The following is a 22,669-nucleotide window of genomic DNA, read 5'->3' as shown; positions in this document are numbered from 1 at the left end:
GAGGGGTTTTGTCTGGCAAACTCTGGACAGAAAGCTGTGGATGACGGGGGCAAATGACCTGCATTTCTCAGCAATGGCTTCTCTTACGGTCATTCTTGCACGGCTCGTTATTAATATTAGCAAGAATGTTGCGGCTTAGCAAAGCTTGTATCTCATTTGTTTTTATATATTAAGGACTAAAGATTTGAAGTTGGGCCATTTATATGACTGTGCAAATTTTTCTAAATGTCCTTTTCATATGAGATCTGTTTCATTAAATTATGACAGACAAATGTTACCCTCAGCTCCTCCAGAAAGCTGACACAATGTCCTGTTCTTACTCAAAGGATCTCTCACTTGTGCCAAGATATATATCCTTTATACTTTATTGCTTCCTGGGGAACTTTTTTTTCAGAGCACATTTGTTTGTTTTTTAAGGTGTGTAACTATTTGATGTTTGAATACTTATCCAAGCTTAAAATGTAGAGAAACTATCAGTAAGCCATTGGTAGGTTGAATTTTTCTGAAAACACTTTTGCACTTTCAAAACATTGACTTGTTTGTTTGACCTGCCCAACAACAGCAACACTCATCCAATGGCGTGAATTTGGGGTGGGGCTATCTGTTTACCCGACCAATGAGAAACAGAGGGAATGTTTGGGAAACCTGTTTGAAAACAGTGATTTTAATATTTTATATAAGTTTTTGTAGTCTAGTCATTTACTATGTAGCCTTATGCTTGTGGAATAGCGAAAAAAAACGCAAGGTCTTGAGAAGCATTTTTTTTTTAAGTTGAACTTATTTTGACTCGAGTGCTGCTTTTTAGAACAGCTTGTGATGCACGAGGGGCTTAAAACATGCAAGGTGCGAGTGAAATGGATTTGAAATGGATGCAAAAACGTCTGTCAAGTGCATTTTACATAGGAAAACAATGGAAAAGTAGTGCAGTGGAATGTAAAAAACATCAGTTACTATAAATCTAACAACATTTAGTGAGGTTTATGCTTAAAAAAACAATTAAAAAAATTAATTAAAAAAATAAATAAAAAAATGAAAATGTAAGTTGTTTTTCTTTTTTATAATTAGGTTTTCTACCTTTTTTCTTATCCCGTTGTTAAATTATTTTGTATTTGCGTATTATATTTGAAGGATATTTATATACATAGATATTTATGTTGTTTTATTTACATTTACATGGTATGTACCCTAATCACAATTCTTCTCTACTTCTCACAGTGAAGCATTTTGAGTGTGCTTTTTGTGAACCCAGACCCACAGTACGCAGATGCCTGATCCCAGTATTTTAAATTTCATTATTCCCAAGCCCTATGACAGATCGAGCCATTATAGCTGTATGTTGAATCATATTGGCCAGCATTATGGGGCCACACTGCTCGGGGTGCTGAAATAAATGAACAGAGATCTATTTCACTTTACCTAGAGGCACAGCATGATAAAATAAACTAGCCAACAGCAAAAAATTATGCCACTGCTGTTCACACACTGCCTCTGATTGTGCAACACAAAGATGGTTTATGTATAATATAGCACTTGCATCATATTTAAATAAATTTTCCTTTTTTATTCAGATTTAGTGATAAGCGATCATGTTTTTTGAAGATATATAGAATAGCAAAAGGAATGATTCCTTGTTTGTATATGCTGTAAAGCATCTGTTGATATGTTTTATTCCTTTCCTCTCAACTTTCCCCCAATGCTTCATCCCTACGTTGACGTCAAAGAAAATATAGATTGTGTATTGGACCACAAAGCATATATTACTAAGGGTTAAGGCAACCAACAAGACCGTTACAGGCTTCATGCTTCGCGATAAACACTGCGCATCTCATAGCACAAGCGAACAATCGATTATCATTGACATCTCTGGAGAGCTCTGAGTTCTGAGAATGTTTTATGCAGCACATCTCCAACAGCCTCTTGTGCTGTTAATGTGCTCTTCGCACACGTTATCCTGGTTAAACAAAAATTACCTCCCACCACATCAACAGTCATAAAACGGTGCGCGTTTAGAGGGAGAGGGGTTGTCTTGTCCTTTGTCAGATTGTGGGATTATTTGAAGCTGTTTGTGCTTCACCGTGCCAATAAACAAGGACCCTGAGTTAATTAAAGTTCAACGATCACTACTCCGCAGTTTGAGATTGAAATTGAGCGATTGCCCCACATAGAAATGATTGTCCCACATCCTGCCTGCATAGCCTGGAGACTCAATCTAGAGCCAGCCAGGCTATTTCCACACCATTGATTCTGTCATCTATACAAATGATGGATATCCTCCTAACAAGCAGGTTTGGGTGCTGAACTGTCTATCCTCACAAAAGCGCAATGTTCCTTTAAATGAGCCTGATTTAGCAGTGATACTCTAACTTTTTCAGATATTTTTCTTTTAAGGCCAGACACTGCAGTCAAACACTAATTTTTCATGAACTGGTCAATTTTGAAATTTTGGGCTATTTGGCTTTTCATAACATGTTGTTTTAGACTAGTGGGGAAAAAACATCCAAAATACATTTTTAAATGTTTATTGCACATTATGTATTATTTGTAGATTAAATTTACAATAATAACAATTAAAAGAACCAAAGACTTAAACTACTTCAGTCTGTGTGCATTGAATTTATTTAATACACGAGTTTCACAATTTGAGTTGAATTACTGAAATAAATGAACTTTTACACGACATTCTAATTTATTGAGATGCACCTGTATGTGACCCTGGACCACAAAACAGTCATAAGGGTCATTTTCTCAAAATTGTGATTTATACATAATCTGAAAGCTGAATAAATAAGCTTTCCATTGATGTTTGTTAGGATAGGACAATATTTGTCCGAGATAAAACTATTTGAATATCTGGAATCTGAGGGTGCAAAAAATACTGAGAAAATCGCCTTTAAAGTTGTCCAAATGAAGTTCTTAGCAATGCATTTTACTAATTACGGTAGGAAATTTACAAAGTATCTTCATGGAACATGATCTTTAGTTAATATCCTAATGATTTTTGGCATGAAAGAAAAATCGATAATTTGGACCCATACAATGTTTTTTTGGCTATTGCTAAAAATATACCCCAGCAACTTAAGACTGGTTTTGTGGTCCAGGGTCACATATTTGGCTGCTTTCTCAAAATGAGTTTTTCCCCATGCATTGAGCCAGAAATCTCTACTTGAGTAGCACTTACATACTCTAACATTTACAGTTTTATTCCTATCTGTATTTGGAATGGGTCTGTTCAAATATCATTTGATTGATTTTCTATTGTTTTATAAAAAGATGATAATTTTTTGTCATTTAAACAGTATTTTCTCATTTATAGAGTGATAAAAAGAGAGATTCAAAATCTCAAGTGTAAAAACACTTAACTCTGATAAAAGATTTAAAATAAAAACTGGTGTTTTGAACTTGGCTTTATCTACAGATTTCTGTTTTGGAAATTTATGTAAATTACTGGATATTGAATTAGATAATGCCTCATTTTGCATATTTAAACATATTTAAGAAAACTTGTAATACAAAAAATGTTTGCAATTCCTAATGTAATCAACTGGGAAAGTATGGATGATATTGATGAGCTAATTTTGTACCCAATTACCTAGGGTGTTAATTAAATTTTTTTAATAAAATGTAGAAATGTAACGCTTGAGAAGAGAGCTTTTGCGTAAGGCATGAGGAGATGGATCTGTGTTGCCTGTGTTAGTTGGAGGGGCTTCACCTCCCGGGAGCGTCAGCTAATCTGCTTGATTCTTTATAGCGGGGCTGCTTTTGGGTTTGTCTGATAGTGCTTGCTTTACAGGTCTGCATTGATTTGAAATCTGTTTTATTCTGATCCTCAGGGAATCTCTGCAGCCATCCTTTCTAAGTGCACAAGAGACGAAGGATTTATACCTGTCAATAAAAACCTTTGGTAAGTGCTTCCTGACCCTCTAAATCCAGCTACTTCTCCATCCACAAAAGAAGGGATGAGACTCCAGCAGGCACAAATCAGAGGCTGCTAAAACACACGTTTACTTACCTCTAACAACAGAACGTCCTGTAAATAATCACCCCCACTGGCACAGGAGTGAGACGCGGCGGGTGATACATCCACTGTCCAACTAGATCACTCTTCTTTACAGCCAAGAGAGAGTGAGCAGTTTTATTTTCCCAACCATATATCTTGCCGAACTCTGGCTTATCTCATCCGCCTGTTGTGAAATTGAGCAGGATGAGGTCAGCCCTTCTTCAGCACATTAAATTATTTGTCATCTAACACCTCAGAATAAATAATGGCATGTAACTGAAATGTTCAGAAGACAGTCATACGATTGTTCATCTCTACATGCAAAAAAAGAAAAAAAACAACAAAAAGGATTTGTGAGGTTTATGCTATAAGCAAAAAAAAAATAAATACCCTGTGGGGTATGGGGAAAATTTTTTACTTAATGAAAAGAATTAATAAAATACATTTTGGTATTATTTTTGCTATTTATATACTATACTATATAATATATTGCATTATTTAAATACTATTATAGGATTTTCAGTTTTAATTTTAATTTGAGTTTCAGTAATTGTATGTGCTTTTATTTTATATTATATTTATTTGTTATTATTTGTTTTATGTTATTTTTAATATTTCTCTTTAGTTTTAATATTTCTATTTATTTTTTCAGTTTTAGTAATTTTAGTACTTCAACTTTAACCGAATTTCATTTCAGTTCACATCATTTTTATGTAATTTTTATTTAAAGTTTTTATTTAATATTTCATTAATTTCATCATTTTAATTTCATTTAATTTTAACTATTTGTTTTAGTTTACACTAACAACACTGTTTTGAGAATATTTAAACTGGGAAACAATACTGATTATTTTTATGAGACCTGCATAAAGGTTTTTATATTAAATTTGGCCGCATCTTGCCTTTGCTGGATGTACTCTGTGTCTCTGTGACCCTACTGTACCTGTTTGAGTACAGACACACCTGCTTGAATTTATATGGGCAGTTCATCATGCCAGCTTATTGAGCCCCTGAGTATGTCTGTCTTCATCCCTAAAAGTAATTAACTCCCAGCCAAGAGCTTTTTTTTATTTATTTTTTTTTACTTCAGCTGACATAAACGATGCTCTGGGACGCAGCCATTTTACATTAGATAAAATTCCATTGAGCATCCTGGCACTTAGGAACACAGAGGCACATGACTTATTGACATAGTTGTACTGAGCAGGTGCCAAGCCTTCACTTTGGACGCTTATGTTTCTTATTGGCTTACTCTAAGCACAGAAACTACTATATGTCCATCCATTATTTAGTCCCTGGTTCTGCACTGTGTTGTCCTCTCTGTTACAATAAATGTTTGGCAAAGCACAGTGCACCTCTAAGGGTCATTTTTGATATTTTTGTGGACTGATGTATCTTATATGTGTCTGCACTATATGTTTTCCATTGCTGTCTTATCAAATGGTTCAGATCTGCTGTCTTTTTCAGGTCCCTGTCATTTGTTACTTGCATGGGCTGCATGTCCTTTGTGCTGCTGGGTCTGATGTATTTCGTTGTAGACATTAAGGAATGGTGGGGCGGACAACCTTTCATTTATCCTGGTATGAGAATACACTTATTTAAAGGAATAGTTTGCCAAAAAATAATAATAAATGTTTGCTGAAAATGTACTTACCCTCAGACCATCCAAATTGTGCATGAGTTTGTTTCTTCATTCAAAAATGTAGTATTGCATCACTTGCTCACAAAAGAATCCTCTGCAGTGAATGGGTGCCGTCAGAATGAGAGTCCAAGCAAAAAACATCACAATAATCCACAAGTAACCCACACAACTCCAGTCCATCAGTTAACAACTTTCTCCATTGAAAAAGTCATCTAGCCTGTATCAGGAGAGAAATATGCAGAGATCAAGCATTATTTACAAGTGGAAACAGTCCAAAACAGTTCTACACAAATATGTCGGTGGATTCTGATATGAGAGGACAACAGGGGGAAGCGTTATTATGGATTATGAAATTGTCTTAATGATGGTTAAGAAACACACGGCATTTCACTTCCCAAGATGTAAATTGGTGCACTGGAGTTACTTGTGGATTATTGTGATGTTTTTATTAGCTGTTTAGACTCATATTCTGACAGCACCCATTCACTGCAGAGGATCCATTATGAGCAAATGATGCAAATCTGCTCTGATGAAGAAACATGAAGAAGAAAGTTGAAGAAGCTTATCTACATCTTGAATGGCCAGAGAGTGAATACATTTTCAGCACATTTTCATTTTTGGTGAACTATTCCTTTAAAGCATCATTTTATCAGCCAACCCAATCCAGAAAAGCGTACTGTGCATTTGTTTGCAGGAATGAACTCTATATTTGTCTACGTTGGAAACTCTCTGCTGGGATTTTACTTTCCTTTCAGCTGGGAGATGCGTTTTCAGGACAGTCACTGGGAACAGCTTTTCCAGAATATATGGGCTACCGCACTTTGGGTCTTCATTGCCTACCTGCTCTACCGCAAAAAATTCTTTCTCAAAATCTGATGCTGCTGTGCTGGTATTTTTGTCTCATAAACGTCCTTGTATTTCTCTTTAATTGAAGTTACAGGCTAAAATAAAGTTTTAATTATTAAATAAGTGCAACAGTGTGTTTAGGATCCAAAATCATTGATATTTTTGTTTTTGTGAGTGAGGAATGTCTCTTTTCATGCCTGTAAAACTGAATTTGGTGTATTCCTATGTTCAATTAGTTAATAGGCATAAGAACCGAGACCAGAGGATCAGATTTACTGTCTTCCATGGACACCTGAAGTGTTTTATTTGATGTCAGTTGTGTTAAGACCTGAATGTAGTGATTAAATCAAATTCGCTGAAGTGGTACTTAACAAATTAGAACAAGCGATTCCACCACTTGAGGGGTAGCCATTATATATCGGTTGCCATGGCCACCCCCCCCCTCGGGGCTGTGAGACAGAGAGTGGGTACCATCTGCTCTTCAACTGACAGCCCTTTAATAGGGGTCAAGCTGGACGGCTCGCTGAGGAGTGTTTCTGGAGCCAGCACTTTTCATGCTCACACTAATGCAAAATCAGGGAAATTACACCAGCAGATCTCATGCACATACGGAAATTACTGCGTGACACAAAAAACCCTGATGTTTTCTGTCAAGTCATATTCATGAGTTCGAATAAAGTCACAAGCATGACCTCTGGAAGCTCTGTGGCAGTGGTTCTCGGCTGGCTTTGAATTGAGATATTAATTTGAGTGGAAAACCAAGATTTGTTAATAGGAATGTGTGGAAAATTCCCAAAAGAACCTGATGTCTGATGACCCTAAAATTTAAATTCTGTCATCTTGTACTCGTCCTCATGCCCTTCCGAACACAAACGTCCCAGACAAATGGCGTCCTGTTCTCAAGATGCTATTTTTTGTTATCCTTATTATGATTGTTCAGTCCCCATCTTTGCTAAGAATACACTCCTGTTACTAAGCAGATGATATTTAAATATTATATTTTATTGTAAGTGCAGATATTTCCCAAATTTAGGTTAGTTCTCTTAAACAGTGTATTATACACTCCTAAAAATAATATTGTTAACCCTATCTATCGATATATGTATGTATTTTTTTTATCAAAAATTTTTGTTAGATTTTATCCTTTATTTTGAACTCTGTTATGATTTATTTTATTACATCAATAATTTGTCTGCACAAACCATGTTTATTCATTTTGGAAGAGACAACGTATTTAATAGAGTGAGGTTTCTTTTACCTTGTTCATGGATTTCAAATATGAGGGCATCTGTGTAATTTTGAGAAGTGTCAAATTATAGATACATTTGCACCAGAATACTGTAGAGTTTGATTCGGTTGAAGTCAACAACACAATATATGAGTGTTTGCTGCTCCTTTTTAAAAGTGTGATAAGCTTATTTATTTTGCATTCTTAAGTATGCATAGCAAATATGGTTAGTTGCATTTTATGATTTTCTTTTAGTTTCAAGCAGAATTGCGACCCTTTTTTTGGGTCATGATCCACCTGTTCAGAACCACTGACCAACTAAGCCATTGTGTGACTCCAGTAATATAATAGCAGAGGTTATAAGTGTCCAAGAGTATCACTAAATCTGGCTCTAAGTGGTCAGAAGATGCGAATCTGTCAGGATGCAAAGATTTAATCTCAGAGTTCTCAGAAATGCTCTGCACTGACTTCTCACTTACAAACGACTTGTGAACAAACAGGCTGAATTATGTTATCATCACAGCAGTAGTGTTTAATTTCTGTTTGGAAGCATAAAAACAAATATAATGTATGTACAGCTTTTGTATTATCTTCAATAGTGCACCAGATCTCTGGATTTGTAGGATATTTATGATCTACCGAAGCGGCTGAAACATGTGAACCTGTTCACTCTGCATGGAATTCAATTGAACCCTTTCACTCTGTTAGTTCATGAGAAAGCTTTTCATTTTGAGGATCATATTACCCATTTAAACTAAGTAGAGCCTATAAGTAAAGCAAACTGGTCACCTGATTTTGGGAATGGACTAATGACTAGTGTTGCGCTACTGCATTTCCAAGTGGGAATATGGACTTTGTTCAAGAGCTGTAGCTTTATCTACTACAGTAAGCACTTTTTGAATTAATATTTTACTAATAAAGTTCTTATCATCATTATTATTTAATGTAAGGTATATAGATGCAAAGCTCTATTAGCAAAATACCACTGAGAATAGCTCCACCATGTTTGATGCAAGCAAATCTGTTTGACAGAATCTGACAGTAAAAATTGTGATCTTATCTACTATAAGACAAGCTTTCATCTGAAAATGATCTTGTCAAGCAACCACATTCAAAAGGAACTGATGCAGTGGTGAATGTCATGAATCTGCCTATGCATGGCCTTATCTATATTGATTTACATTGACCATATGTCTGAAAATACCACTGTGTGTCTGGTTTAGAGTAACCTGAGCTTTTTTTAATCTGCATCATGTATATGGTGATGAGCCTATGCTGCTATGTAAACAAAACCATCCTGTGGCTAATATGCAGAGTAAGTGAAATACGGTATTTATACGGCATTACAAATATCTTGTAATGAACAAAAAGGTGGAGCTTGAAACAACGCCTTTGCACTCATTGTATTTTCATGCATGCCATGGTTATAGTTGTTGTGTATTGTTCACATTTGACCACCATCATTTATGTGCATTTAAAATTCATAAACATTATGAGGGCAGAGTTACTGTGACCCACTAACAAGATGTTATATCTTTATTTAAAAACAAAAAACAAAAAAAATGTATTAATATAATTACGCAATTCCAATTCTGTACTGTCATTGAAATCATTTAACTTGGACAATTATAAAATAATTATTGTTTATATAAAATATTATAATAATCATCATTTATATAGAAAATTATTAATAAATAATATTTGAATAATGTTTATTATACAGTATATCATTTTTTTATATAAATAAATCTATAAATCTTGAAACACAGTATAAGTGAAGCCTTTGAATTAAGTTTTTGATTCCTGGAAAATACGGATTTAATTCAAGTAATAAATATATCATTACACTTAATTAATTATGGAATATATTTATTACTTGAATTAAATCCATATTTTCCAGGAAAAATGTATATTCCATACTGTCTGGCGCTCTGCTTTTAGAAAAAAAAATTATATTTCCCCAATACTCCTGCACTCCCGATGTTGAGGGTTTTATGAATGGAAAATACCTCAATAACTCTTTTGGATCTTAAGCAACAGAGAGTTTTTTTCGTTACCAAAACATCTTTGCCTGGCCTCTTTCTCTTATGTATGCTTAATTTGAGGTCTCCACTATAGTTTGATTTGGCATCCATCAGCGCAGACGTTGATTGGAGTGATTGCCCCGTGATGCACTGGTGGGTTGCCCTAGAGGCAGAGTAATGCATCATGCTTACCCCTCTTCACAGAGAACTAAGCAGTCATCTGGTCCAAGAGCAGCCCAACACAGACAGAGACTGGCTCACACACTGCCAAAACGGGGCCGACACCATCTTGAACTCACAACAACTCTCTTAAACCTTGGCCTTTACTGACAGTATTGAATTCTCTACAGAACTGTTGTTTTGGATGTTTCGGAGGATGTGAGGAACAATAGGCTTGGGTGTGGTTTGTCCTTAAAACTGACTCTGTTTGTTGATCATTGTGCCTGTGCACCTGATTCTTATTAAACACTGTTTTGGGGAGCAAATAAAATGTTCCTGCAATAGTTTATTTACTTTCATTTATTTATTTTATTGTGAATTACTTTGACAAATCTTATTTTGCTCATACGTTTACCCTTCACCTCTGTTTGACATACAACTGGACCTGTTCATTTCGAAGTGCATACATGTATTACACAGTTCAGGTTTTAATTTTTTTAAGCTAATATACAAAGGAAACTGGGGCTAGATATCACACGTTTTACTCTTGTGAACATTTTTCAATATTTAAAATCAATTACTGTATCGACACACCCTAAAATCTTGGCTACAAAAAAAAAGCTAATTTCCACTCTTACTGACAAAGAAAAAATATAAGAAAAAACACGAGATCTACAAAGCAGTTCAAACTAGTACTTCAAACTAACATTTATGAAAATACTATTGTTTTAAAATCATGTTTTTTTTTTTTTGATGAAGTTATTTACTTTTTTGCACTTTTTGAACTGTTTGAAACCAGCACAGATGATTATTACTGTAAAAATGAATAAATAAATAATAAAAGCATTCAAGTAACTGGACAATTTTTGTCAGGCCTACTGAAATGATTACCCCTTTGGCAATTTCCCCGTGTGATAACTAGCCCCGGTGTTCTCTACAACGCAGATATACGTAAATGTATCTGTAGGCTACCCTTTAATTTCATACTCAGTCACTTGAGCATGTTTAAACGGACAGAGCCTGGAAAATATGAGTATCTTTTATAAACATGAGTATGTTTATAAAAACTATCAATAATTAATAATATAATGCATAACATAGTTGAACACCATAAAGTCACATGCTTGTCCAGTTACCTGTTCCACCTTACGCACATATTATTTGCATGTCCCCAAAATGTAGTTTTATTTCATTAGGAACTCTTTGGCTCATTGGACAGCTGCTGAAGTGATTCAGGACGGAAACACACATCTGAGGAAATTGGCTGGATGTGATGTGAACCTCCCCCTGACGCGCGGGCTCTCTCTCTCTCTCTCTGTGTGTGTGTGTGTGTGTGTGTGTGTGTGTGTGAAAGAGAGAGTGCGCGCGCGCTGACGGTCCAGCAGCTCGCGCTGCAGTCACCCGTCAATGGGACACTCACGTTAAGGACTTTTGTGGCTCCTTCGCGCGAATCGTTAACACTGTAAAGTTCTATTCGTTAGGAATCAAAACACTTTTGCCTGTTCATTGTGAAATTACACTTATGATTGACAAGTATGGGAACTACGCGTGGAATCGTTTGGGGAGACATCGCGGTGCTCCTGCTTCTCCTATCTAAAGGTAAGGATTTACTCCCTAACAGTCTGATGTCACCTCGCGCTAAGTGTACGCTATTTAGCCCTCTTTGTTTGGGGTAAATAACTGTGTTGTGAGCTAGAATGGTTGCATTACTATTCAGAGGCAGTACATGAGCATTACACTACACGTATTTTAACTTAAATAGAATTGTCGCCTCTAATGTGCATCCTTCAATGACAACACAAGGGCTGTGTCTCAAAACCTAGATAGCTGCCTACCTAGACTGCGTTTTGAGCAAAGTTTTACGTTGCTCAAAGATATTTTTATTCCCTTGTTCTTTAGAAAGCATCCTACAACCCAGATCGTAAGAACCTGTAATGTGGCATCATAAACTTTTTTAAATAACAAAAGAACCCTAGATAGTGTACATTTTTAGTTGGGTTAAGAGGGTTGTTTGCAGAACCTAAGATCCTGAAAAAACAACCTGTTTTAAGGGTGTAGGTAGGTTGCTTACTAGGTTTTGAAACAAAACCCTGCTCCACGCATTGGTATCATAACATAATGTAGCATAACTGCTCTTTTTCCATTGGATCATTTTATATATCATTAAATATATATTATGAGGCCTCTTAATTTATATGAACAGATCTATACATTTTGAAACACAGTAAGCTATGCTGAACCTTTGGAAATTGTGTTCTCATGTTCAGGTTTTCTCAAGGAAGCTTTTGATTCATGGAAAACATTTACTTTGGTTTATTCGTTGAAAAATCTATTATTATTCTGTTTAATGGTTGAAAAGTGTATTATTATTATTATTAAGTGTATTATATAAAAACAGCAAAGATATCAGTCAGTTTTGCTTTCTGGAAATTCTGAATTTAATTCAAGTAATGAAGAGCAAAGTACTGTATTTCACACTTTTAATGACATTTTATGGTAAATCCGAAGTTTTGTGAAATACATTTTATTTGTCATTTTACGTATACGTTTAGTTTGATTATGCACCCTATTTTCTGTGTAACTATATGCTGGCTCCGAACAACAGACAAAACATCTGTATATCCAGGGGGTCTGCATCTGCCCCCATTCACAGGCCACTGCTACTGGAGAGATTTACCAGACAGTTTTGTAGAGGCAATCTGGTGCTGAAGCCAAAATATGTCCAACCCTAATGTGCCACATGGTTCATGCAAGCAATACGCATGTCTCTATACGTCATTATATTGTAATCCCATGTAAAATCCCTCTGCCCAACTGTACTAACACACCTCTCTCAAAATAACTGGAGTTAACTAGAGTCGAACTTGTTCCTGAATAGATCTTAAATCTCAGTGTGTGGCCAGTTGCATTAAAAAGCAATGGTCACATCGCAACAGCTTGAATACAGACAAGTGGAACATAGCAGAGGTTTCACAGCTATTCTGGTCATTCGGAAGACATTTGGCAGTGTGTGAATGCAAAAGTGTTGCATTTGTCTTCGCTCAATAGTGGTTCTTGAATGGTGTTGATGGTGGTGAGGTTATTTAATGATGACTGAATGAACATTACTTAGACTTACTAAGAGTCAAAAGTGACAAAACAACCATATATGCATTCTGATGTTAACGGAATCTCTCAGTCTAAATTATGACGGGAAATTGCATTTTAATGGTCTTGTTGACTCATGAAGTATTCATCTGTCCAATAAACTACCAGGAATTGTACAATCGAAGCAAAATTCCCTGAAATACAAGTAAAATCAGCAATGATATGGTCTGTTGGAAGCAGTTTATTCTTTTTTTTTCAAATGAGCCGTGTGCATGTTGTCATGCAAGTTTTTGTGTGGCATGATTATATTGACGGGGAATTGTGATGCTTATTAAATCATTTTAGTAAAGTAATAAAGTAAACTAACTATATAAAACTTGTTAGTATACAGAAAAAACAGCCATGTTTTTGTTGTAATATGATATTCTCATGAATATTTTTATTTATTAATAGGCATTACTTGTCATTTTCAGAAAGGTTTGACTTTATATATATTGATGTTTGCATGTACGAGTCTGTTTATTTATTTAAATATATAATTTTTTCCATCCAATTTTCTCTGGGGGCAGTGATGTTGTGGCTGTCGTATTTTTCAGTGTGAGTTTACATTTTAATTGCTCATTCTCAACACAAACTTTTTGAATTTACCTTAAATAAACATTTAAATGAATTTTGCCTTGATAATCACCAGGTGGTAAGGAACAATATGATTAGATTTCATCCTACTGAACAGCTCCTGTTTTAACCTTTATTAGAGATGATGCGGAAGCACCTTGATTCTTTGCCGTGAGGAAAAACAAAAGCCTGGTGCCGAGAGGTGGTCAGAGGGCAGGTGTGCAGCAGGTGTGCTTAGCTCTGGGCAAACACAATGTGTTTGTCTTCTGAAAGGAAAATACTGCCAGTAAAATAATAGAGTACACAGCTCTGATAACAGATGAGGCTTAAAACCCCTCATTAAAGACACAGGATGGTTGGCAGCGCCTCTCACAAAATGGATCTCATCTATTTTATGACAAGCCATCCCATGAAAATAGATGATGACAAAAGCAATGGATTTTGTCCATGCTGGGGATACATGTAATCATGTATCTCTGTCTGGTGTCATCAAACTTTGATGGTTTGATGTTTAAAGGACATAGAACCTTTTGCGCAATGGAAAGGTTCCATGGATACTAAAGGTTCTTAATGGAGCTATGCATTTGAATAAAGAACCTTTATTGAAAAACAGGAACTCTGCCAGTTATCAAAAACATGGTAGCAAAAAAATCAATTAATCGTTTTTTTGCCAAAATCATCTGTGCATACTGTTTGTTTTCAGCAGTGAATGTTGCATGTGTAAATACGTTTAAATTAATGAACGACTAATAAGGTGATGAGCTTCTTTAATGAAGGAGAGTATGTGCAATTGATAATCAAATATATAATTTGACCTTAAAGTCACACAGCTGTCTATAGCTTTCCATCACACTAGTTGTTTGCATAAAATAAGTCCAGACCCCATGCCATGTATTGTGTGCGAGGCATTGATTTGTGGATACACAGCTTTGACCCTTTTACTTTATCTGTTGGAGTGCCATGGCTTCTGACCTCTAAAACCCTCACCCAAGAAGTATTTCCTCATGATCAGGCCACAGGAGAACGGCCATCCGATGGGAAGTAACATTAGGGAATCAAGTTCAGACCACCTCACAATCCTTCCTGCATCAGCACAATAATTTTCATCAACTGTCATTGCAGACCGATAAATCTCATTTGATACATTACAATGTTTTATTTTGGACTTTATTGCATTAAATGATTTAGTTTAGTTTGTGTCTTGAGCAGTGTATATAAATCCTGCCCATTTCCCCTTCGTCATCTCTACTTTTAGCATGATTGGAAAAACAGATTTGATGTTGGTACTTACCGGTACTTTTCTTATTCTTTCTGTAGATACCCTAAAGAAAAGTAGAAAATCTAGGCCAAATCTTTCATTTTATTTAAATCTTTAATGAAGCTCAATGACCTAATATTGTAAAATGTTAGCAAAATTTTAGACTGTACTTTTAAAGGCATATTATTTAAGGTGGTAAATGCATTCATTAAACAGTTTAATATAAAGCAAAAGTAAGATGTATTGTGTTATTGTACACACAGAATTATACTGATACATTGAAAAATATGTTTTTAAAAATCTAAATTAAGTGAAAAATATTTAGTTTTTTTAACAATGATTTATCTCTGAATCATTCTAAATGCATTAGAATACACCATCCAAAGTAAACTGAAGGGTTAGATCAGGTAGAAATAGGCTAGTGCCTTAAGTGTGGTTTCTGTGCCATTTCTTGATTCAGTGTCATAATAAAGGCTGTTGTCCTCATGATAATCCATTGTACATGGACATTAATGAATCTACCAGAAACCACATTTGGACTAATTGTCCAGCTTTTGTACCTATTGGAGTCATAGCCCAGATCCTTCAGTTAGTTATGGGTCATATTTCCACCCCGTGCATCAGTGGAATCTAATTTGCTTTGGTGAAAGGACAAGAAGACATTGATTGAAATTGTGTCCCAAGGGCGTTTGGGGCTCTTGATTTCTACATGGGTCTTTACGTGTTATTTTCTAGTGGTCATCGATGCATGGTGTGTTTGACTGATCATTTACAACAGTGAGCAACCAACACAACGGCTTAGTTAGGACTTAACTGTCCTCGTTTGGTCTTTGGTGGTGTGTTTGGAGGGGGAAGGGCGCTGAATTGTGAATGGCTTGTCATTTTAAGATTCATTCATTACCTGGAAATGAGTCAGTGGAGTCTCAACTACACAGACTTTTAAAAATGCAGATACAACCTTGGCATTAATACTGGAATCCCTTTCACTGAAACATTGGAAATTTGCTTATTTATACCTGATCGAATCTTTAAATTCAGTTTGGTTGGTGTAATCAAATATATTTAGCTTGTTGAATAAACTTGAATAAAATCAATTAATTTAAATTTTTTTCAGTACATGGTTGGTTTTACATTACACTTTTAAAATGCAAGACTTAGCATTTAGGAAATGCCAGCTCTTGATGACCTAACAGCTCAAACTCAATAGTCCATGTAAATTCACCCACTGGCCCATTTCAACCATGCACTGTGAATTTGAAGACTCAGGTAAAAGTCATAAAAATTGTTAGTATGTGTTTGAAGCAGTGGAGGGGAACACTGAGGAACATAATGAGTAATGAATCACACTGGAGGTTATTTCAAAATATTGTCCAAAAAACGAAAGAGGAACAGAAAAAAGGCCTTCAGGTTTTGTTTCGGTGTTTAGTCTAATCTTGATTGTTGTTTTGTCTCTGTCTCAGGCTTATATTATAACATTAAGTGAATAATGTTGGTAATTGCTTATCGTAATGATACCATCCAAGAGAACATGTTGTTCAAAGGTCCCTCATTTATGAGCTCTAATGTCCCATCCAATCCCAAAAGAGATTATAAAGTAAATACAAACATGCTGCCTTTTCCCACAGGAGATGTGAAATTAGATTACTTAATGACGAACGTCCATTCCGTGCTTACGTTGATGGGATGCTGAATTACATTTCTGACATTGCATTTCTGATGATGATCGATAATATTGTAGTTGTTTGATAACAGCTTTAGATATACACTTTAGATATGTTTAATTGTACTCTTTTCTGATTCTATTATAGAAATCTACCATGTTGCATTTGGCTAATACAATAATGTGTACTAATTGTATGATTCTTGTCTTTTTAAACCACTCTGCTTGAATCTTAAACCTTTTCAGTGTCGCATACTGAAGAAAAGGGACCAGTGCACATTAGAATGAGGGGAATTTAACCATAATAATCAATAATAATAGTTCCGTATTGAATTATAGCGTAATTGGCAGCCTTTTAGTTAATTAAATCGTTGTGGTCACAGAGTAATGATTCTCATTACTATATTATAGAGATGGAGTCTTAATTATTTTGCTTAGTAATTAAGTATGTTTACTTTGATTAGTCCTCTTACATCCAAATTGTCTCATATGGATCTGAATTTAGGGAAAGAATTTAACAATCTGCTTGGAATTGGCATAATTTTTATTAGGGCTGTGTATCACCAGCAAAGTCACGATACGATATGTATCACGATACAGGACTGCACTGAATTTCACCTCAGAAGAATTTAGTAAAACAGCTGTTTATTAAACACTGCATACTATAGTGCCATTTCTAACTATTGGCAGAGCAGGCAGCTGACCTCTGCATTATGAAGGGCCTCCATAAATGTACCACAGTACAATATAGGTAATAGCATATGTTTCATGTTTACATTGTGCACTCCCCACCAGGTACAATATTCTGATTGTTTGCATCTTGTTTTTAAGCCCATAAATAATAATGTACTTGTTCTAATAAATGTATATTGTAATGTACTCATTCTAATACATTTAAAAAATAATTTACATTGCTGGTATGTTATCATTGCACAAATGAACACACTCTCTACAATTAAAAAAAAAATTAGAAGAGTTCTAAACTAACACGCTGTCTTCACTGTATCTAACGCACACACACTCGAGGCTGATTTATGCTCGACGTGTCCGCAAGTTCGCTTAGGTGCGCGTGGCAAATATGATGCCATCGCTGTGTTGGCGGAAGTTCGCTTTGAGTGCGTGCGACGTCGTTTCGCGTGGCGGTGCGCACGACATCTTTTGTAACTTTCCACGCAGCTCCGCTTCCAAAGATGCACGAGTTCAAAGCGACTCTAGCCGAACATGCACGTCTGTGCCAGCATTTGTGTGAAACAGAAGCAGTTTGATGTTAAGTGCAGTCACACACACAGATCACGTTGCGGCCGCACTCAGACATTCAGGAACAAACGTTTTAGCACCGCCCCGCAGTTTTGTAAACTAAATAGCTTAATCGCTCAAGAGCTACATTATCTTTCTCAACAAGGAGCTGCTAACATCGTTTCTAAAGGAATTAAAGCCACATCTTTACTGTTAATACGTGGCAAAACGGTGGTAATTCATACATACACAGCCTTTCTCTCTCTCTCTGTGTGTGTCATAAATGAACAGTTGATGAATTACACTTTTCTGAGAATAGAATATTGAAGTGAAGATCACTAAACTTCAAGCTAACCAGTGTTTTCAGTTTTCACTTAGCAGATATTTCCATATTGCGCAAGTGTAAAGCTCTGTTTTGGGGATTACCTCTCTTTATATCAGGCAACCCAGTTGTGTTCCTCTGTGGCCAGATTAAACCTTGTTGTAGAGTATGCTCTATTCATTCTTTTTTAGAAACCTACTCAATTTTAAACGTTGTAAAATTTTTAACAAATTAAGTACGGTCCACTGCTGCACACGTGCCACAATATCGATACTGGGCCAGCTGTATCGATACTCATATCGTCAAATCTCTGTGACGATACATCGTCGTATCGATATTTTGAACACAGCACTAATTTTTATACATGATTTGATATATTTTGTATTTGTTATGATTTATTAGACACACATTTAGATGAATTTTAATGTGAAAAAGATTTATTGTTGTTATTATAAATAATAATAATTCTTATAATTATTCTTTTTCTTATTATAGCTTATCATTTATGATTTTTAATCATGAATATGTCCAAAAATTAAGGATGCTGCTACTAAAGTACTATATTCAGGCTGGAATTTTATTTAACATACATGCAACATGAGAGCATGTGGCATCCTTTTCATACGCATCCTTACATGTGCTTAATGCAGGACGGTTATCGGCTGAATGTGCTCGGCTGTTGATTAATATTGCTATTGACTGGCCTGTTACTTCTCAGTGGGATCATCACTGGGGACAAATGCTCTTCACATTGACCTTGGCCAAAAGGGCAGGGGCCAAGAGGCCGACATCCACATGCTTTATGATGATCCAAAAAAAAAGAAGTTCTGATTGTCAGACTGAATCATTATCAAGATTACACTACAGTGATATTTACAGCCGTTGTAGCTATAGACACGAAGCTAGATGAGAATTCTAGTGATTGCAACAAACACATCCCTGTGTTTACATACAGCATGTCATGAATGGAGCCCTTTGAGGAGTAAGTGGATTATGGAAAATGGATTGCTCTGACTACTTGCTTGTTTCCGCCTTTTGACGAGTTCAAGGAAATGGCAAGAAAGACCCATGCACTCTTCCAGCTCCCATGATCTCATAGATGGTACATTTCTGCGGCGGTGTGCATGTTGAGCTAATTGAGTTCCTGTCTTTGTGCAGCCCGGTCCAGAGGTCGTCTATCCATTAACCTGTTCTCTCGCTGAGACATCTTGCTTGAAAACATGCAGGCCACACACCATTGCAGAGATTGACGCTAATTCAGGTCATCATATATGTCTGTTTGATTTCAAATGAATGCTCTGTCTGCAATGACAGTGGATTTATTTATATTCAGAACTGATTGGTCTCTTCTCGACATTTGATTAAATTGTTGCATCAGCAGAAATGGGTCACTCTAGGTTAAGATGAAGAGAGCTGGCACACCTTCTTTTGACCAATAACAACACTGAATGAATCGCTGATGGAAATTATGTGCAGATGTTTTATATAATGTCTAATTCTAAATTAATATGACACATGATTTCGGTTGTTAAACTTTACCTGTCTCGTTTGTGCGTATGTGCGCGTTAGGTTCAAAGTCAATTCGCCTGTGAGCTGAAATCAATATGTCAGATTGCATCATAGTGTTTACTGTGTACACTGTGAGAGGTCAGAGCAGTGAGCCCAATCTGATCAAGTGATCAGTCGAAACTCCAAACATCCACCCTTCTGCAATCACCTTAAAGGGGTCATATGATGCTTTTTTAAAGATCAGTATTTGGTGTATTTGGTGTAACAGAATATGTTGACATGCTTTAATGTTCAAAAAACACATTATTTTTCAAATACTGTACATTATTGTAGGTCCTCTATGCCCCGCCTCTCTCAAACGCTTCATTTTCTACAAAGTCCCTCCTTCCGACAAGCGCAGTCTGCTCTGATTGGCCAGCTGACCCAGTGCATTGTGATTGTCTCTCTCTCTCTCTCGCGCTCTCTCTCTTTCTCTTTTCGCACTAAAACACACAGCGTCTCCCTGACATGGCTGCTTCAACACTAACTGTGGTTACTTAAACCACGCCTTCTTTCTTTGCGTGCACATTTGGGCCGCATTAAGCAAATATTCCCACATAGTGGCATATGTGGGGGCGTGTTGGAACGAGCTGTTTTAGGGGGGCGTGGTAGAGTCTTAACTTTGATAAAGAATATCTCTTTGGTTTTGAGACTTTAGTCTTTCCAACTTCAGGGATTTATCTATGCACAATCAGCTTGTAACACTCCAAAGAGAAAGGAAAACTTGAAATATCATCATATGACCCCTTTAATACTCGCATAATGCTCATCCACGTGTCATATCCCGTTATACTTGACTCACTGAATACCTCATGTCACTCTTGTGATGTCACAGCATCATTCCTGCTGTGTACTGCTTTTGATTCTGTGAGTTAATTAGCTTGATATAAACTGCTTTCTGTTGGCTTCCGGCCTGGAAATAAATTGAATTTGGAATGATTCAAATCAGTTGGATAGCTGTAGTTTGCAGCTGCCACACCACAAAAGTTTAAAACTCAAACGACTTGAAGTTTGCTTTATATTATTTCTTACCTTGGCTAGGACCACCAAAACACTGATTATTGAGCTTAAAAGCTTTTTGGAAAGAGTAACAATTTGAAAGTTAATGGTTTTCTTTAAATGCTTAATGTGAAATTAATGTACATACTGTACACACACACTGATAAAGATCAATGTATTAAACTTGTCCTCATGAAAAGTATTTACTTTGTTCTTCATTACATTTAATCACACAACATTTACGTGACTTATTAAGGCGACAAACTGATCGATACATTGAAATTGCAGTTGTAACAGTGTTGCTAGAGCAATTTTTTCATGCTTGTTGGATCCTTGTCTACATTTGATCATAAATCACTGCAAACTTTTGGTTTTGGCCAACACTTCTTTACTTCTCTCTCTTCAGATTGGAACAGTAGCTTGCTACTTACTGAAAACTCTGTTTACACTTGGCATGATCATGCGTTTACATTTGTCCCCTCCCCATCAAGTAACTTCTGTATCCAGATAACAGGCCAGATCTCCTTTCCCTGCATAATTAGTGCTGCGAAATAATTGAAAAAAAATGCAATTTTGATTTTGGCTGCTGTGATTAATAGTATTTAGATGTACTCAAACTGTGTTAAAAGTTTTCATTTACAACATTTTTTTTCAGCACTGAAATTTGTAGCCAATCAGCTGTTTGTATAGCCATAACGGAATGGCCAATCAGAGCAGATCTCGCTCACAACCAGTTTTGTTCAGCACATGCTTTACTCTTGCAAATGCTCTCATTATAACCAATATATTGTATACACAACAAGACAATAAGACAACTTAGACATTTTAACTGGGATTTTCAGGAAAATACTCTCACTGAAGTGCACAACCGTTTCAGTAATTATAAAGAGTACTCTTTCTTTTCAAGTGAAATGCTAAGGTTTCTTTCAAAAACAAAAATATCAGAAATATCCAGTTGTTAAGTCTGATGTCATTGTTTCTGGATCCAAATGGCAAAGACCAAAAGTAAATAACAAGTGGTGTTAATTGCCCTAACCCTTACTGTTGTTACATGTGTTTTGAGTTTTGTCTTCCTTGCATTGTGACCTAGTTTTCCTGAGTTGTCTGATTAGTTATCCTGTCCACCAGGTGTCTATTTATTACGTCATTAATACCCAGTGGTGGACGAAGTACACAAATCAAGTACTTGAGTAAAAGTAAAGATACGTATAATAAAATATTACTCCAGTAAAAGTAAAAGTACTCCTTTTTCAATTTTACTCAAGTGAAAGCACAAAAGTACTTGATTTTTTTATGTACTTAAGTAAAAAAGTACTGATAGATTTATTTTGCAATTTTATATAGGCTACTTAATTTACATTTATATTAGCACATATTTTTTATAATCCTACTGCTCAAAATACCTGGGATTTTACCAAAATAACCACTATATGGAGTCAAGATATATTTTTGTTGTTGATATGGACTACATTGACGAGAGTGATGTAGTAATGTTCACTGTGAAGCTTACACTGCGAAGTACCTGAGAGAAAACAGATTTGACCATCTGATTTTCACCAGTAAGAAAAAAGTGTTTAAAAGCTTGTTGTTCTGCAGAATATCACAGTTATATATATGACATGAGAATAAGACCTGAAGTTAGGAAGAACATTTTAAGGAAAATATAATTATATTTTCATAATGATTTTTTTTCTTCTCAAACCTTGTCTGTGGTGTAAAAACACCCCTGGCCAAATGCCCCCAGAGGGCATCACTACCCACTTTGATAATAAATGTAGTTACCATGTTCTGAACATCACATCCTTTCTTTCCCCCCCAGATGTAATCTATCTAGGTGGTTGAATAAAAATATTTGGACTTTATATCTAAAAATTACCTCAATTTAGCACCAGCAAGCTTGTTAGCTAGACAGTTAGCATCAGCTAACAATATTTACTTATTATCAGTATGGTTATGAATAAACATTCATATCTGTCTACTCGGCTAGTTAATCCAAACAATATAAAAAATTATACTGTTGATAAACAATATAAAAACAGACGTCACAT

The 22,669-nt window shown here is 35.8% G+C and overlaps 2 protein-coding genes across 2 annotated transcripts in view; both read left to right on the top strand.

Annotated features, from left to right (window-relative positions):
* Positions 1-6,573, top strand: part of LOC107601802 (heparan-alpha-glucosaminide N-acetyltransferase) — a 28,754-nt gene extending 22,181 nt beyond the window's left edge. The window contains exons 16-18 of the mRNA XM_016294094.1: positions 3,831-3,901; positions 5,465-5,577; positions 6,334-6,573. Of these exons, the coding sequence (XP_016149580.1) occupies positions 3,831-3,901; positions 5,465-5,577; positions 6,334-6,515 (366 nt within the window). The 3' untranslated portion in view covers positions 6,516-6,573. The remainder of the gene's footprint in view (positions 1-3,830; positions 3,902-5,464; positions 5,578-6,333) is intronic.
* A 4,676-nt stretch (positions 6,574-11,249) lies between these two features.
* The window catches only part of LOC107601801 (proto-oncogene tyrosine-protein kinase receptor Ret-like), a 35,017-nt gene continuing 23,597 nt past the window's right edge, over positions 11,250-22,669 (top strand). Inside the window, exon 1 of the mRNA XM_016294093.1 lies at positions 11,250-11,495. Within this exon, the coding sequence (XP_016149579.1) occupies positions 11,432-11,495 (64 nt within the window). The 5' untranslated portion in view covers positions 11,250-11,431. The remainder of the gene's footprint in view (positions 11,496-22,669) is intronic.

This window comes from Sinocyclocheilus grahami, unplaced genomic scaffold (assembly GCF_001515645.1).
Source record: "Sinocyclocheilus grahami isolate Dianchi unplaced genomic scaffold, SAMN03320097.WGS_v1.1 scaffold313.1, whole genome shotgun sequence".
NCBI classification, from domain to species: Eukaryota; Metazoa; Chordata; class Actinopteri; order Cypriniformes; family Cyprinidae; genus Sinocyclocheilus; species Sinocyclocheilus grahami.
The sequence above is the reverse complement of the archived record's forward strand: the minus strand, read 5'-3'. Positions and strand labels throughout refer to the sequence as shown.